The 17,147-nt window shown below is 58.0% G+C and overlaps 1 protein-coding gene across 1 annotated transcript in view; it reads left to right on the top strand.

Annotated features, from left to right (window-relative positions):
• The first annotated feature begins 1,432 nt into the window (after nucleotides 1–1,432).
• Nucleotides 1,433–17,147, top strand: part of PPP2R2C (protein phosphatase 2 regulatory subunit Bgamma) — a 97,033-nt gene continuing 81,318 nt past the window's right edge. The window contains exon 1 of the mRNA XM_036269475.1: nucleotides 1,433–1,726. Coding sequence (XP_036125368.1) covers nucleotides 1,657–1,726 — 70 coding nt within the window. The 5' untranslated portion in view covers nucleotides 1,433–1,656. The remainder of the gene's footprint in view (nucleotides 1,727–17,147) is intronic.

Below are 17,147 nucleotides of genomic sequence, written 5' to 3' on the forward strand. Positions count from 1 at the left end.
GGGCGCTTTCACCTCCTCATAGGTCCAGCCGACGCTGTGAATATTCCCTCCCGCTCCCCAGCAAGAAATGTCCGGCAGCAGCACCCACCTTCCCCATCTCCACAACCCCACCCTCCCTGCCCTGCCCCTCTGGACTCTCCTGCCTCCAATGCAGTTCGGAGAGCTACCTGGAGTCCTTGGAAAACAGGCTGAGAGGAGCAGAGAGCAGAACAGAAGTGTGTGACTGGGGGAGACGGACTCCACCTCCCTCCTGGGGTGTTGCCCACCAACATCTTGACCCCCTAGGTTACCCCTTCCAAGGCAATGGGCATCTTTCCTCCCCTCCCCTTCCAAAGGGTTTGCTAAGCACCTAGGATTATACGATGTGGGTTGATCCACCCCCCCCCCCAATACCTCTGAAGCCCCCCCGGGGCCTGTGCTCCATGCAGGGGCCTCTATTCATCAAGGGGTCAGCCTGGAGGAGGCAGCAAAGCAACGGAAGAGGAGACACATTTTTGAGGGCCTGTTCTGTGCCACGCACTGTGTGCCACGCAATTCAGGTCACACCGGTGATGAGGGAAGGCAGGCGGGGAGGTCCTGCCTGGCAGAAGCCCTGAGTTTGGTGGGAAGAAGATGAGGAGGAGAATGAGGAGGGACCGCCATTGTTACAGCCTGTTTTTGGAGTGTACTCAGGGCTGTTTCAACATTGACTCACCAGTAAGTAGAAGGGTGAGCACGAGGAGAGATCATGGAGCTCTTCCTGGAGGAGGCCGCCTCCTCCCAGCCATCCCATCCAGAGCTTTCTTTGCCGTGTAGAGCGCTTCCCCTCCTCGACACCCCGCACCCCATCCATCTTCCCACAGGCCCGGTTTTGCGCTCTGGAGGGCCCTCAGGACGTGTCCTGCCCACCTTCTACCACTGAGGGACCTGTACTCCCGCTCCCCCTCCCGGTCCTGTCGCTCCCCGTGCGCGGCTGCCCACCTGCCCTCCCCTGTGCTAATCCCCCTCCAATCGGTCATCGCTTCCATAACTGCAGCACCTGGGCACTCAAGGTGCCCCCTGAAAGCGCAGCGGTCCAGCGCCCCCTCCTCAGCTGGCCATCTCGCACACTCCCCCGCTGGCGCACGCGGGCACCTTTGGGCCGCGGCGCCGAGGTGCCTCTGCCGGGGCGCGGCTCCACCTGCAGGGTGCTGGGCGGCCGGCGCGCGGCTGGCGGCGGGGCCGCGGGGGCGGAGGAGCGGGCGGCGCGAGGGAGGGGCCTGCGACAGCGGCGGCGGCGGCGGCCCAGCCCGCGCAGCCCGGCTCGGCCCCGGCTCGGTCGGCGCAGTGCCGCGCGCGTCCCCTCCCGCCGCCGCTGCAGCCAGGCACCCGGCACCAGGCCGCCGCCGCCGGGCGCACGGACGCAACGCGCACTGGCCGGGATGCGCGCACGGGCCCCGGCCCGCCCCCACCCGCGGCCGCCGCCCGCCCGCCGCGCGTTCGCCTGACCGCGGCACCCGCCCGGCCGCCCCCGCCCGTCCCCGGCCGCCCCCGGCCGCGATGCCCGCCCCCCGGGGCCCCGGCGGCCCGCGCCCCTGCTAGGCTGCGGCGGCATGGCTCGCGCGCCCGGCCCGACCTCTGCGGATTGCATCGGTGTGCGGCGGCAGGGCATGCCCAGGGCACCGGGCACGGCCTTCAATGGGCGAGGACACGGACACGCGGAAAATTAACCACAGCTTCCTGCGGGACCACAGCTATGTGACTGAAGGTAACGTACGTGTTGTCTGAAGCCCCCTCCGGCCGGCCGCGGCGTGGGGATGCCGTCGCACCCAATGCCCTCCGAAGGTTTGGACCGCGCGCTGTGTGTCGTGTCCCCCGCCCCACCCCGCCCCGCCCCGGGTCCGGGAGGGAAGGAGCCCCAGGGCACCGGCCGCGGCCCGGCCGCCCTCCTCCGCGCCGCCCTCCGGCCGGCAGCGTCCCGCCCCCAGGCCTGGCGGCGTCCTGAATGGGCCCTGGCCATCGTTTGAAACAGGCCATCCCTGCGGCCAGTCTGGTGAAGAAATCCCGGGGAAATTTAATGGCTGAGAACCCTGGGTTTGCTATTTCAGACCTGCCCGAAGCCCGCAGAATGTTCTAGGCTGCCCACTCCCCGGAGATGAAGAGGGACCCAGAAAATAAATCCATTGCCAGAGTCCCCGGAGAGGCTCGCTGTCCTCCGCCCCTCCCTGTGCCTCCCGCGGCAGGGCCCCAGTGGGTGGGGGGAGGCGGCTGGTTTGGGGTTGGTCTTTATTCCTGGCGAGTTATACTGAGATAGAAGCAGCTGGCCCGAACTGTCAGGATTTGCCAAAAAATAAAAAAGTGGGACATGCCCCCCTCACAAGGGCCCTGCATCTGACATTTCCTAAATGGGCCGGATAATCCCCAGCCCAGCCCAGCCCAGAGGCTGGCGGCATTCGGAGGGTCAGCGCCCGTCTTGTAGGCCAGTAACTTAAGGGGTCCCTCTGCGCCCCCTCCACCTTGCCCAGGGAGCTGTGGGGACAGCTCCGGAGCCGCAGCCAGGGCCCTGCGGCGTGCAGCCCGGTCAGGACAGGGAGAGCCAGCGCGAGGTGTCCGCTTGCTGCGGTGGGGACACGTGCTGGAGACCTTGCCGGGTTTAGGGACCATCTGCATCTTCTCTAGGGGCTGCTGGACTAGCTGCGAAGTGTTTGTGGGATTTTAGCAAGAGGTCCCCGATGGGTGCCCCAGTGGGAGGGGCCCTGGGCCTGGCGTGCGGGGGGGGGGGTGCGCGTGGGCGCCGGTGTCGGGGAACCTGTGTGGGCTCGGCGGCAGCGAGGGTGACTTTACTCCCGGGTGGTGTCCGCAGCGTTGCTGCTTGGCTCCGCCGGAAATGAAGCCGAGCCGGTAGCCGGAGCCCCGCGGAGGCCGGGCGAGCGCTGGGCCCGCGCAGGGCGGGGCTCCCGGGGCGTCCGGACCCAGAGAGCCAGGCCAGTTGTGTAACCTGGGCCGGGGGATGCTGTGGGTGGCGCTCCCCGCGCCCTGGAAGAGGACCGTTGAGTCATGCTTTGCTGATGTGTGTGGGGAGAGGGGGCTGGGCTGCCCAGGGCTGGGTGCTGGCTCTGCCTGGAGCTATGGCTTTCTGGAGCTCAGGGGCTGACAGCGGCCCACTGTCGCTTCCCTTGGAGAGGTTGAGGAAGGATGGGCATATGTGTGTCCGGGTGTTCGTCTGCCCAGGCTGCCCAGAGCCAGAGGGCGAAAGGCCTCCGGGTTGCTGGCAGGTGCCCCAGTGGTCAGGTTCTGGCCAAGAGAGAGGGGATCTTGGCAGGTCACTGTGGCCTGGCTTTCTGGAGGAAGCCTCTGTTTTCCCATCTCACGAGGAGGAGGAGGAGGATGGGACGGGCACAGGGCTTAGTGTTGAAAGCAATAAGTGCTCTGCCCAAACCACAGGGCGCACTGCGGGCGCTGGTTCCTTCTTCATCCACCTGCTCCCCTTTCTTCCCCGGTCACCAGCTCCGAGCGGGGGAGAGCAAGGGGCAAGTGCAGAGCAGAGGAGACGGGGGATCTGTGATTCCTCGTTGTTCATTCAGCAAACAGTTACTGAGCACCTACTGTGTGCCAGTCCCTTTATTAGCCCTGCGGACTGGACAGAGATCCTGTCCTCGGGCAGCCCATGTTCTAGAAGGGACCCTCCCCACCTCTCAGTTTCCCCATCTGTAAAATGGGAGTGACTAGTATCATCCTGCCTACAGGTCTGGGTTTCTGTGAGGGTCGGGGGAGATGGATGAAGGAGCCACCAGGGAATTGCAAATTGTTAACTGGCAGCTGAAGTATGTTGTGCTCCCATGGTGCTCTGGGGCCTCACACCACACCCACACCCTTCTCATCCCCATTTTATAGATGAAGAAACTGAGGCTTGGCTTTTGTCCGAACACCAGACTGAGTGCCAGTTGTATGTAGGGCATAGGGCTCGGGTGCTAGGGATGCGGAGAGACGTGATCAGAAGCTCCGGCCCATGGAGGGCAGAGTCTAGTAGAGGAAGCAATAGCAATAATTAGTAGAATTAGAATTTTATGAGCTTTCTGGCCTTTCTGCATGAAAGTGGAGGTTCCCACTGTTGGATCTTGCTTGCATTGTGTGCTCAGCACAGTTGGATATTAGAGGGATTTGTGTTCAAATTCTGATTCTGATGCTTGCCATGCTGTGCAACTTTGGATATGTAACTAAACCTCTCTGAGCTCTACTTTCTTCCTATGTAAAGGGAGAAATACTAATATTTACAGGTTGTTGGGACAATCACGATTATGCTAATAGAGAAAACATGCAACTCAGCGTTTGGTCTGTTAGAAGCATTGAATACACGGCGAGGTTAACATGTAAAAGTTTTGTTCCCGTAAGAACTTCATGAGCAAATAGCTTGCAAAAGACCCAGGTGTACAAATGCTTGTTCCACAGGCGCCCAGCCCCCGGGGTCCCTGACCCCTCTCCTGTCCCTCAGCAGGCCGTTTCTTTCCTTCCAGGCACTGGCCTCTCCCGGAACCCCTACCTCATGCTCTTCTCATGGCTGACTTCTCATCCTGTAGGTCCAAGTCAAATGCCGTCTTCACTAGTGGGAATCCTGCTTGAGTTCCTGAATCGCAGATACCTTGGGAAGAGCGTAGGCTTTGTTAGTCATTCACACCTGGGTGTGAATTAGTCAGAGCAGCATTTACCCAGGACAGCCTGGGCCTGGCCCTGGGCGGGCAGTGATGGACCAAGTACAGGGGCTCATAGCCAGGGGTGGTGGCAGGTGGCTGGGTCTCCTTGGGAAGCAACAGTCACTCCCAGACACATGAGTAACATGCTTTGGGGGCATGCTTTTCTGGGGGGGGGGTTCCATAGCTTTCCTGCCCTCCAGCATCTCTGCCCTTAAACTGTCGTCGGCACATGTCTCTTCATCGGGGAAAGAAATGTTCCTGTTTCTCTAACCTCTATCTTTGCCACCCTCGTGTGCACTAGGTGGCTTCAGAGTACCCAGCTCATCTCTACAGGGCACACTGATCGTATAGTTGAGGGCATGACGGGAGCTCAGAGGGGGGGAGGGGCTTGCTCAGGGGCTGCTGAGGTCAGGAGGGGCGCAGGTCTCTCTCCATCAGCATCTGGGCAGTTTCCACTGCGTGGGGTTGTCTTTGTGTTTTGAACTTGTGCCCTGCATAATGTCCACTTTCTGCCCAGGCCTAACCCACTCTGGAGAGGGGGTACTGCCCGTGGGAGACCCAGCATTCAGCCAGATTTGCACCCTGTGGCGGGTATTGTGGCTGAGCTCCCAACAGTTAGTCCTCCTCACCCTCCTGAGAACACAGGTGGTTCCCAGCAAGGGACCAGTGGCCATGGCCTGGGCCTCAGCCCTCGCACGGACTGGTTTCAGGACGGATGTGGCAGGTGCTCTGGGGGTCGGGTGGGAAGTGGAGAGAGAGCTGCCGTGTCCTGTGATGGAACACGGACGTCCCCGTTGTGGCCACCAGGCACCTTGAGACCATGAGGACAGTGAGTCTCGAGCCAGCGCGCTGTGGATGGCGGGGCAGATGCCGGTGACATCGGGGACTCCCTGAACGAACCAGGCCTGGTGCCCACCTGCCCCTGGAGGCACCAGTTCCAAGAGCTGGTACATGTTGGGCCTTAAGCCAAGTACGTGGCTGTTACCTGCAGCCAGCAGCCCCGGCCTGCACAGACTTCACCGGTCACTCAACACCGGCAGCTGCCTGGCACTCGCCCCTGGCATCCCAGACGCGGGACACCCGGAGGGGTTCGGTTTGTTTGCTTTCAGCCCTGGTTTCCCCGCCTGGGGTGACTGAGCTGGGGTTTTCAACCCGATGAGATACCCAAGATCTGGAGCCAGGAGCCTGGCGTCTGGTGGGGTCTGGGTCTAGTCCCTAATCCTGGGCGGGCCCCTCAGTCTCTCTGAGCTTTCGTGTCTTCTATGGATTGTTGCTCAGGTCCCTGGGAACCAGGGATGTGCAAGTGTTTGCTGTTGTAACCTCTTCACGAACCCCTACCTGCTTCGTGAAAGCAGTACTGTCAGTAACCCTACAGCACTGGACGGCTTGGCGTATGTGCCCGTGAGCCAGGGCCTGGGGCACAGTGAGCTTGTAATAAATATCACCCTCTAGCAAGGCTGTCTGGTCTTTAGGGGTCAGAGTCGACCAGCCCTTAGAACTACCGTCATGCTGGCCACCAATGCCATCCCCACTCCACCGGGAAACCAGCTAAGGGGGAGAGGGCTTGCGTCGGGGACCTGAGCCAGCCCAGAGGGGGAGCAGGCTGGAGCGGGAGAGCCAGCGTCTGGTTTTTGAAAGTCAGGATGTGGATGCTCAGCTCTTTGTTCCTGTTGTCTCCGTTTAGGAATGTCACTTGCAGAAGGTTTCCTAGGATTTTACAGACTCCAGTGTCTCCACGTCAGGGGCGGGGGAGGGGACACTTCTGGGGGCTCTCCACTAAAGCACCTCGCCTCTCTGAGCCTCAGTTTCCCTGCACTGCTTCCTGCCCTGGGTTGGCACAAGGTTCTAAGGAGCCAAGGCCACGCGGACTCCAGAGGTCTACCCCCGTGAAGGGATACTGTTTTTCTCCGTTTCCCCAAACTGCCGTGGGGGTCAGCTCCCCCTTCCCACGCGGTAAACCACACACTCATTTACTTTTAATTAATCCGAACTCAGAGGCTGCTGCAGTCATGGAGTAGGGTTTTTCTCATTTTCTTTTCGCAAGATGGAAATCAAATTCCGGTAAATGTTTCCACATCGTCTCCTGGTTTTATACTTGCTGCAGCTTTTGGGTTTGATCCTGAATGCCCGCAGAGCGGAGGGCTGTTTCTGGAAGAGGTGTTTGAGGTTTGGGGACCGGGAATTGTGTCTGTGGGGGGCTGGGGCTTCAGGGAGATGATTGCAGCTAGCAGTGCAGATGAACACGTGTCCAGTTCCTCACAGAGATACATCGTGAGCAATTTGTGACAGTTCCTTCCAGTCTTTTTTTAAACGCACACATCCGCTTTTAAGAAAAGCTGTAATCTGTCACTGTGAACCATTTTGAAGGCTACTTTCTAGGGAAGCGTGAGGTGGTGAGAACTTCCCAGTGCTTTGCTATGGGCTGGCTTCACAGTGTGTGCCCGTGCCCTCATACAGGGAGGGCCCCACTCAGAAGGGCCCACGCAGAAGGGCCCGTGCTTGGCTCCAGAGCACGCCTGCCTCGTGTCCACGTGGGGTGAGGCTGCGCTCCCACGCGTGGTGCAACCACCAGCATTCAGCATGTTCGTGACTGCGTCAGTAGAGGCAGAGAGAGAGGCCAAGCTTTCTGTGTGACCCAGAACTTATTCTGAACGCGGAAAGGAGGCAGTGACATTCTGAAAAGCACCAAGGCCCTGGCCAGTTTGGCTCAGCGGTTAGAGCGTCGGCCTGCGGTCCAGAGAGACCCGGGTTCAGTTCCCGCTAAGGGCACGTACCTCGGTTGCAGTTTGTCTCCGGCCCTGGTTGGTCGTGCGGGTGGCAACAACTCAATGTGTCCCTTTCACGTCGATGTTTCTCTCTCTCTCATCCTCTCTCTCCCTCCCACTCTGTCTGAACAAAAAGTGGAAAAAAAAAAAGCACCAAGGCCCAAAGGACCTACCATATCCTTTCTTGCTCACGTTACTTCCCCGTTAGCTAATCACTGATGCTGAATGATGACACCTGAGGAAGGGACAGCCCCCCCCCCAGCTCCTCTTCCTCTCAGCCCTTTCCCATCACTGAGCCGATGGCAGAGGTGTGTGTAGAGTGTGCGAGCATCACAAAGTGGAATAAAAACAGCCCTGGTCAGTTTGGCTCAGCGGTCAGAGCGTCGGCCCGCGGACCAGGGAGACTCGGGTTCGGTTTCCGCTAAGGGCATGTACCTCGGTTGCAGTTTGTCCCCGGCCCCGGTTGGGGTCCTGTGGGTGTTGACCACTCGATGTGTCTCTCTCACATCGATGTCTCTCTCTCTCTCTTCCTCCCTATCTCCCTCCCGCTCTATCTGAAGATAAATGCCGAAATGTCCTGAGGTGAGGATAAAAAAAAGAAAAGAAAACAGAAACAAGTGGCGTGAAAACAGGTGCGTTGGTTTCGGCCGCGTTCCCACGCTCTGGGAGCGCAGAGTGCACATGCGTGCGGAGTTCCCGGGTTCAGACGGCGTCGGTGCCTCTGCCTTCCAGCCCCACACCCTTGTGTTTGCTCGTGAACTGGAATTGCACCGTAGAATGATGAGCGATAGAAGTCGTGCCAGTGATTTAAGCCTTTTTCCTTTATTTCAATGGGCATTAAATAGCAAATAAGTAACACCATGACAAGTCATGGGAACACGAAAGGGCTTTATATTTTAGTATCTCATGATGCTTTCCCCCTGCTTTTAGGACCAGGGGCTCTGCATGTTCACTTTGTACTGGGTCCCACAAAGTCTGTAGTTGGCCCAACTAGGTGTAGGGGAGGCTGGACTTCCTGGGAAGGTGGACTCCGTGGCCTGCCTCCCACTCGCTTGGCTTTTGTGATTGGTGGTGAGAGCCTGTCACCCATTGGGCAACGTTTTCCTGTTGGGCGGGGTTATAGTGTTCAAGGGGCCCCTCACCCACTGGCTGTTCCAAGAAGAGGCTCTGAGTCCTCTCATTTTATTTATTTATTTATTTTTAATCCTCACCTGAGGATATTTTTCCATTTATCTTCAGGTAGAGTCGGGGGGTGCGGATATAGACATGAGAGGGACACATCGACTAGTTGCCTCCCACATGACCCGACCAGGGCCAGGGACGAACCGAAACCGAGGTACGTGCCCTTGACCGGATTAGAACCGGAGACTCATTGGTCTGCAGGCCGACGCTCTAACCACTGAGCCAAACAGGGCAGGGCCTGAGTTCTCTCAGTTTCGAGTCCACCTCTACACCTATGTCTCCCCACGGGCGCAAGGGGGGGGCAGTGGAGTGGGCGGTCCAGCTCACCCCACCAGGTTCCCCATGGGTAAAGCCAGTCTTTGTGTTCTGGAGCACCAGCAAGAGAGGTGTGTAACTGGTTACCTCAGCCCCGCCCCCATTCCGTTAGGGGCTGCACACCCTTCCTGCGACAGATGTCATTGTTCAATTAATCACCTCTGATTTGTTGGGTAATTAGGTTGCTTTTTGATTTATTTTTTTCTTTCATAACCAACACTGAGCAAATGAACACTGTGCATGGAGACACCCTACTCCTGTCCTTCCCCCAGATTTTGGAATACTTTTCTTGAGAGTCCTATCATGCGATTTTATGTAAAAATCAGGCATGTGTTTCATGTTCCTGACACGCATTACCAAGTTATTCTTCAGAAAGTTTCTCTATTATACCACATGCCGATCAGCATTAGGTATTCTAATTTGTTTGACCTTTGCAAATATCATGGATGAAAAATATTTGTTTTAATACCTGTCTGAATACCAATGAGGTTGAATGTTCTTTTCACTTTTGTTCAAGAGACGTTTAGTGATTCACCATATATGCCAAAGGGGACATTAGATGCTGGACGTGCCGTGTTGAGGAGCAAGGTCATTGCCCATCACTCACTCACTCACACACTCACTCACACACTCACTCACTCACACACTCACTCACTCATTCACACACTCACTCATTCACTCACTCACACACTCATTCACTTACACACTCACTCACTCACACACTCACTCACACACACTCACACACACTCACACACACTCACTCACTCATTCACTCACACACACTCATTCACTCACTCACACACTCACCCATTCACTCACACACTCACTCACACACTCATTCACTTACACACTCACTCATTCACACACTCACTCATTCACTCACTCACTCACACACTCATTCACTTACACACTCACTCACTCACACACTCACTCACTCATTCACACACTCACACACTCACTCATTCATTCAACAACTGTTTCTGGAGCACCTACTATGTGCTAGGCAGGGAGAGTGAGGGCAGGTGAGAGGCAGGAGGGCAGAGAGCTGAGGCCAGAGGCCCCGGCTCATCAACATCTAAGGTCTACGGCATTCTGGTATATTCCAGACAGGAGAAGCAGCGTCTGCAAAGTGACATGTGCTTGTCCCCTGGCAGCATCTAGGCTCCTCTGCCTGAGCCCAGGAGGCACTTGCCAGTCTGCCTGGGGGTCAGGGCCCACCTGGGACCCACTGTGCTGCCCAGGACGGGCCCTGCCTCCTTGCCCTGGCACCATTGTCCTCCCGAGCCCGGGCTGAATGGCCCATTGAGGCAGAACAAAGGCGGCTCAGAGGTCCTGGTTGACCCCAGCAGGGATGGGATCTGCAACTGCAGGCCCCCGGCCACCTCCGGGCAGCCTGGCCTCCTGCGTCCCCCGCCCTGCAGAGGCTGCAGCCCTGCCCCCCGGGCTGCGGTCCTGGGACAGCTGGCAGATTTTGCAGTTTCCCCTCTGAAAGACAGACAGGATGACCCGCCACCTGGGCTTTTTGTACTGATTGCAATAATATACATACTGTGCAAACATCTCAGTCAAAGGGACTGCTTTCGCTGTCTGCGCCAGCTTTCGAAATGTTTATAGGTTCAAAAACGGCTCGTGAAAACTTCCAAACATGTACACAAGTAGAGGAACGCACCCCTGCCCCCCTGCAGGGTTCAGGGTTCTGGCTGAGGGGTGTTAAAGCAGACTCCCCTGCCCACACGCACCTCTGGAGGTGAGGGCATTTCCCACAGAGCTGAGTACGGCCACCAACCTCACGCAGTGCGGACTAGCTCCCGTTCATCTGAACTCTGGGCCACCTCAGCGGTGTCCCCGGTTGTCCCAACAATGCCTTTTCTACTTGGTTGGTTTGACCAAGGAGAGTCCTGCGGCTGCAGTTGGCTGTGGTCTCTCCAGTCTTCTCTGACTGAGACCCGTCCGTCCCACCGCAGAACACTGGCCGCTGAAGACAGTCCCTGCTGCTTGGGAAGGGATTACGCTTCCCCCACGTCCCTAACCCGTGTCTGGACCCCAGTGGTCTGGTGGGTCTGGAAGGCTCATGGGAGTGGGGTGGTCTGGATCCTGAAAAGCAGCCCCCGGGCATACCCCTCTGGCCTTCCAGGACCCCTCCTCACCGCTCGCCAGCTCACAGACCCTGGGTGGTTGTCCGGCCGGTACGTGCCATCTCCACCAAGACCCACCTGGATTGTAGGCTCCTGAGCCAAAGAAAGGGTTTGTTTTAAGTCTTTGAGTTTTGAGGTGACTTGTTACACAGCAGTAGATAAATGAAATAGTCGTGGGCCCTCGAAACAGAATCCCCAGTCCTGCCCAGCTTCTGCTCTGAGGCCCCCTGTCCAGCCGCTGCGCCCTCTCCCCGAGTCTGGGGCTCCTTCAGGGCCTTTCAACTTCCTCCGTGTCCGTATTAGCCTGTGGTAGCCGATGCTCGGAGCTAGGGAACCCAGTCCCAGCCGGGAAGGCGAGCCAGCTCCGACCACGACGGGACTGGAACCCAGGTCCCCTAACCCAGGGACCCAGAGTCCTGCCAGGCAGTGTCAGCAGAGACATATCTTGGACATGTCTGCTTCTGGACGCATCTCGGCACCTGGTCCCCACAGGTGCTGGGTCGTGTGTCCGCCCGGCTGAGTGAATGGACAAATGGCACACCTTCACATCTGCCCCAGAGCGGTCCCGAGTCCTTTCCGTAACCTACGCTGCACCTTCCCTGGCAGCTTCTCCGCGTGGGAACCGGTCGCGGTGCACGGGTCCAGTCACAGCCGCGGTCACCGCAGTTCAGCCGAATCACGCTGGCCCCCCGCCCCCCCCAGCTCCACTGCAGCTGCCTCGGGAACTGATCGCACGGGGCGAACTTCATCCCCGTCCTCGGGTCCACAGGTCACCGCCAGCGACGGGTCGCAGCGCGACCCACCACCCAGACTTCTTTCCATGTTGGTCGCTGTTGGTCACTGTGCTTCCGTTGGCTCACGCACACAGCAAAGCGGCGGTGATGTTGACGCCTGGCCTCCCCGTGATAAACCACAGGGCGTTTTACAAAAATGGAGAATCCGAGGGGGGTTGGCCCACAGAGAGGGAGTGGAAGTGACCGTGCTGGAGGAGAGACCCGAGCGGGGGGACAGGGACACATCGCAGGTCGTGGTTGGCGCTGCTGCCATTTGACTCTCAGGACCGGAGGACCAGTGAACATGGACAGGTAGACGGAGGTCAGGAAAGTGCCGAGACGGACAGAGGGACGATGTCAGAGGAAGCGACGCTGGAAAAACCACTTCTGGGCCAGGAGCCCCCCCGGGAGACGTGCCAGGATGCTGGACGTGTAAGGAGTAAGACCCGGGAGCTGGTGCTGACGCCGAAAGCCAGTCCTCCGAGGTGCGGACGGGGCTGGCCTGGGACCGGAGATGCACGGCCGGCGCTGGAAGCCGGCTCTGTGCACGCTGCTCTTGAGATGTGTACATATCGATTTTGATCCTCGCCCGAGGGTATTTCTCCATGTGTCTTCAGACAGAGTGGGAGGGAGGTGGGGAGGGAGAGCGAGACATCGATGTGAGAGAGACACATCGATTGGTTGTCTCCCACACAACCCCGATCAGGGCTGGGGACTGAACCGCAAACCCCGGTACGTGCCCTTGACCAGAATCCAACCCATGACTCTCTGGTCCGCAGGCCGATGCTCTAACCGCTGAGCCAAACCGGCCAGGGCTTCCAACGCATTTATAGTTACCGGCAGTGTCTTGAAAACATGTGAAGGTCACAGAACACTTGTAATGTCCACACTGACTATCAAGGTCACGTCTAGTGGTTTCAGCATGCGTGGTCACCTACGGCCCCACGCGCTGCACAGAGAGACCTCCCTGCTCCCCTGGGGTTTTCAACCCTAGCTGGAGGGTGGTCTCAGCAGTCTCCTCGTTGCACGAGTGACTCAAATTCCTCACTGAGACATGGTCGGGCAGCCTGTGGGTCGCAGAGAGGTACCCACGCCTTCCCTCCCTGTGCTCACCGTGTGGACCTCCAGCTGGCCGGGGTGCTTCGGAGACGGTCCGTCACCGGAGAACTGGCCGAGGGAGTCGGGGCTGACCCGAGGCCCCTACACCGCCTCAGCGTGAGCGGTGACGAAAACGACCCCGGATGGTTTGCAGCCCGAGGACAGGTAAGGCTGTTTATTGAGGCTGTGAGTAGAACCCACGCCAGTCTCCGGGGGCCCAGTTGTGTGTACGCTAAGATGCTCCTCCTGAGGAGATTTCGATTTTATTTCTCTATTCCATCTCATTACAGAAACGTTTGAAAATGCAGCAGTAGAATAAAAAGGGGGAAAACAACATCCGGATTTCACAGCCCCCGGAACTTTGTTTCAATGTTGTTATATTTCCTTCTTCCGCTGCCCTTGTAGCTGTCATAGAAATACAGTTTGTATCTTCTAAATATTTGACACGCTGTAAACATTCCCTGCACTGTCGCACACTGAGTCCACCGTGGAGGTATACTTCCTGATTCAATAGCTCTGTGTGGACTCACGCACAGACACGGCCGGCTGCCGCGGTGGGCGGTGGGCAGAGGAGAGGAACGGGAACCAGGGGGACGTAAGCAGAGGATTGTAATCCGGGGTGATGGGAGCTGGGAAGCAGCGGGACCTTGTCACCGCCTGCGAGCAGATGGGCAGAGACGCCGAGTCCGGAGCAGGGAGCAGCCAGGCCAGCTCAGCAGGAGGGAGTCAGCCTTCTCGGGGAGAAGGCAGGCCTGGCGTAGGGGTGTATGGGCAGGAGCACGGAGGTGAGAAGCGGCACGCTCCAGGGTGCTGGGGCATTAACTTGCGGGTCTTGCAGCTCCTGGGGAGACTCTGTGGGTGAACAGACAGAACAGGCTGCTGGAGGGAAGGGACCTTGGTGATCTGTCCAGCCAGGGAAAGGAGAGGGAGCCAGCGTGGCCAGGTGTCTGTCTCAAGGCGTCTGGAGAGTGGAGGTGGAGGGAGTGGAGCTCAGAGGGGACGTGAGCCCTTCCGGGAGAGGCAGAAAGCACCCAGGGGGGCACCTGGTGAGGGCAGCCGAGGGCAGGGGAGGTGACGACTGTGGAAGGACAGGTTCCCCGGGGACAGGGCCACGTGGCGGCGGCGGAAGGAAGCTTCTTTCATGGTCTTTGGTCAACACAAGCGAATGTCGGGGGCTGGTAGGTACAGGTGACGTGGGTGGAGGGTGTACAGATCTCCCTACCCTTGGACACCGATGTCCGAAGTTTGAGTGCTAAGACGGGGTGAGCATCCTTGTGAATGTCCATCTCCCTGCCTTTCTGGTTACCCCATCTCTGGCTCTCTGGGAATGCAGTTTCTTGTTGTAGGGCAGGAGTGTTAGGGGCTTGAATATTCAAATATCATGTTATCTACAAAACTAAAAATTTTAGTTTGGGCCGTCGAGAAGAGTGAGTCCATGTGTATCACGCCGCTCGGAGGAGTGTGCACATCACGGCACACCCATCCGTCTCTGTCTCCCTGGCTTTGAAAACAACAACAACAAACAGTATTGATTTCCGCTGCAGCCGTGGTGACTTACGGCCGGTGCCTGAGGGGCGATGGCTTCGGCTGGGCCACCAGGAATCTGCCTGGCTTGTCTTCACGGGGAAACAGTGATGGGATGACAAGGGACGCCCCCCGTTTTGGACGACTGCTGTCGCGATGAGCTGTGCATGATCTCACTGAGCTGTGCACCCGTTCTGGGAGGCGGTGGGGACGACCCCGTCTGTGCATCCGGGAACAGCCTCCGAGAGGTGGGGTCACTGTCCACAGTCACACGGTGAGTGCTGTGGCTATTGTTACTGTGTAACAACCACTTACATCTTAGTGACTTAAGACAAGGACTGTTTCCTTACATTCCCTGGGTTCTGTGGGTCAAGAACTCAGGCAGGGCCTGGCTGAGCAAGACTGTGTGGCAGCTGCCAGTTGGCCTTTGATCCTGGTGGGTGGGCTGGTCAGAGGGGCCAGGATGGTTTCACTCACATGTCTCCTACACGGTGAGGACGGCTGGGGGCTGCTTTCCCTGGGACTCTCAGCGGATCTGGGGACACTCTATAGCACAGGGACTCTAGTTGATAATGCTATGCCATAAACATGGAGGTTGCTAAGAAAATAGATCTTAAATAGTCTCACCCCAAAAAAGAAATGGTAACACGTAACCATTAGCTAACGCTAAGGTGGTCATCATTTTGCAATTTATAAGTGTATCAAATTACATTGTATACCTTAAATGTATACACGTTACATGTTAACTGTATCTCAATAAAGCTAGGGGAAAAGTACAGAAAATAAGGGGTGAGGGAAGCCTTCCTTCAGGGGTGGGCTAGCTTTGCAGTGGACCTGCCTCCCTGTGTGCCCCGGGCCAGTTGGGGTGCAGTCAGAATGTGGCCCCCAACTCCCCCTCTGCAGATACGCTGTGAGCCCCCCACATCAGGAAAAGTGGCGTCGGATGGGGCTTTCTCTCTCTCTCTCTCTCTCTTTCCTCACCCAAGGACATTTTTTCCATTTTTTGTTCAGATAGAGTGGGAGGGAGAGAGAGGAAGAGAGAGAAACATCGATGTGAAAGGGACACATTGAGTGGCTGCCACCCACACGACCTAACCAGGGCCGGGGACAAACTGCAACCGAGGTACGTGCCCTTAGCGGGAACCAAACCCGGGTCTCTCTGGACCGCAGGCCAGGGCGGGCCTTGCTTTCTTGCCAGGCCTCTTGCCTCTTCAGTGGCTGAAGGACGGCAGAAGGGACCCAGGCGAGCTGGCCGGTCTTTCTGCTCCGTGGACTCGGTGCAGTGGGAGTCTGTGGCCACGCCGACCTCTGGTCACCTGATTTGCTCAGCCTTGTGGATGCTGTTTTAGTGGAAACCACGGTGGCCCTTTGGTGCCGCACGCATCCACCCGCGGGATGATGGACACCTTTCTCTGGGTGAATGTGGCAGAGGGCAGGAAGCCACCCTGCTCTTTAGTGTCAGGTGGGCAGTGTCAGTCATTGTCCTTGAAGCAGATACTGTCATTGTCCCCTTTAACAGACCTGGAGCCAGGAGCTCATGGAGGAGAAGGGACCTGTCTCAGGGAGTGAGGGAAGGAGCTAGGGCTGTCGGGGTCTGTCTGTCCCCCACTTGCCTGACCCCCTCAAGCCTCCACCAGAAATACCTCCTGGTCTTGTTCCAAATGAGAGGTGAGCCTTCTAGTCCTCTTAGAGCCTTCGCTGTGCGCCCCGGGCAGTGTGCCCTTGCCTTGTCCTCTGGGGGGGCACTGAGCCGCACCAGAGGCCCCCAGCCCTCACCTCAGAGTACATGGGGTCCCTTTCCTCAGGGTGCCGGCAAAGCTAATGGAAAGTCTGTCCTCCAGGATGCAGGTCACGGGACAGGCGGGTGCCTGGGTGTGACCCATGTGCTTTGTCTCTGACGGAACCCTGGCCAGACAGAGGCCCGTGGCAGGTGCTCACCTTCTAAGTTACTTTTTTAAACAGCTTTATTGAGATATAATTCACATACCACGCAACTCACCCATTTCAAGTATACGACTCAGTGGCTTTTTTATATATCACATCATTCATTTTCTAAAGACTGTGGTAAAATATACATGTAACAAAATTTGCATTTTAACCATCTTTAAGGGTACGGTTTAGTGGCATTAATTACATTCAGAATGTGTGCCACCGTCACCGCCGTGTCGTCCCCAGACTCTTACTGCTCCAGACAGCAGCTCTGCGCCGTTAGACAAGCACCCCGGCCCCAGCCCCGGGGCCCTCTGAGCCACTTCTGTCTCTGTGAGGTGCCTCTTCCAGGGACCTCACTGGGTCGCGATCGTACACCGCGTGTCCCTTGTGTCTGGTGCGTTTCACTGCGGTAGTGACCACGCTGGGAAAGAAGTCAGACGTTTGAAAGGCCGAAGTTCCCTTGGGAGAAAGCTGAGTCCCCAGGAGGTCTTCGTGTTCTGCAGCCTTTGCCCGAATGACACTGCGCCCCCCCCCGCCCCCCGTGGGCGGCTTCCCAAAGGGAGCAGGTGTGCCAGGCCTGCCGCCCACCCGCCAGCCTTTCCGTCGCTGTTCGCCCCTCATCTCGCTGAACTGCGAACAGCCTCGAGGTGCAGGCGGTCCTTCCCGTTCTCCAGACGAGGAGACGAAGGTCCCAGAAATGATGCCCTCCGCCAGCCAGGAGGACGCAGAGCCAGGGTGCGCTGGGCGGGGCCAGATGCTGCGGGCTCCTGCGAT

Source organism: Molossus molossus, unplaced genomic scaffold (genome assembly GCF_014108415.1).
Source record: "Molossus molossus isolate mMolMol1 unplaced genomic scaffold, mMolMol1.p scaffold_m16_p_1, whole genome shotgun sequence".
Taxonomy (NCBI): Eukaryota; Metazoa; Chordata; class Mammalia; order Chiroptera; family Molossidae; genus Molossus; species Molossus molossus.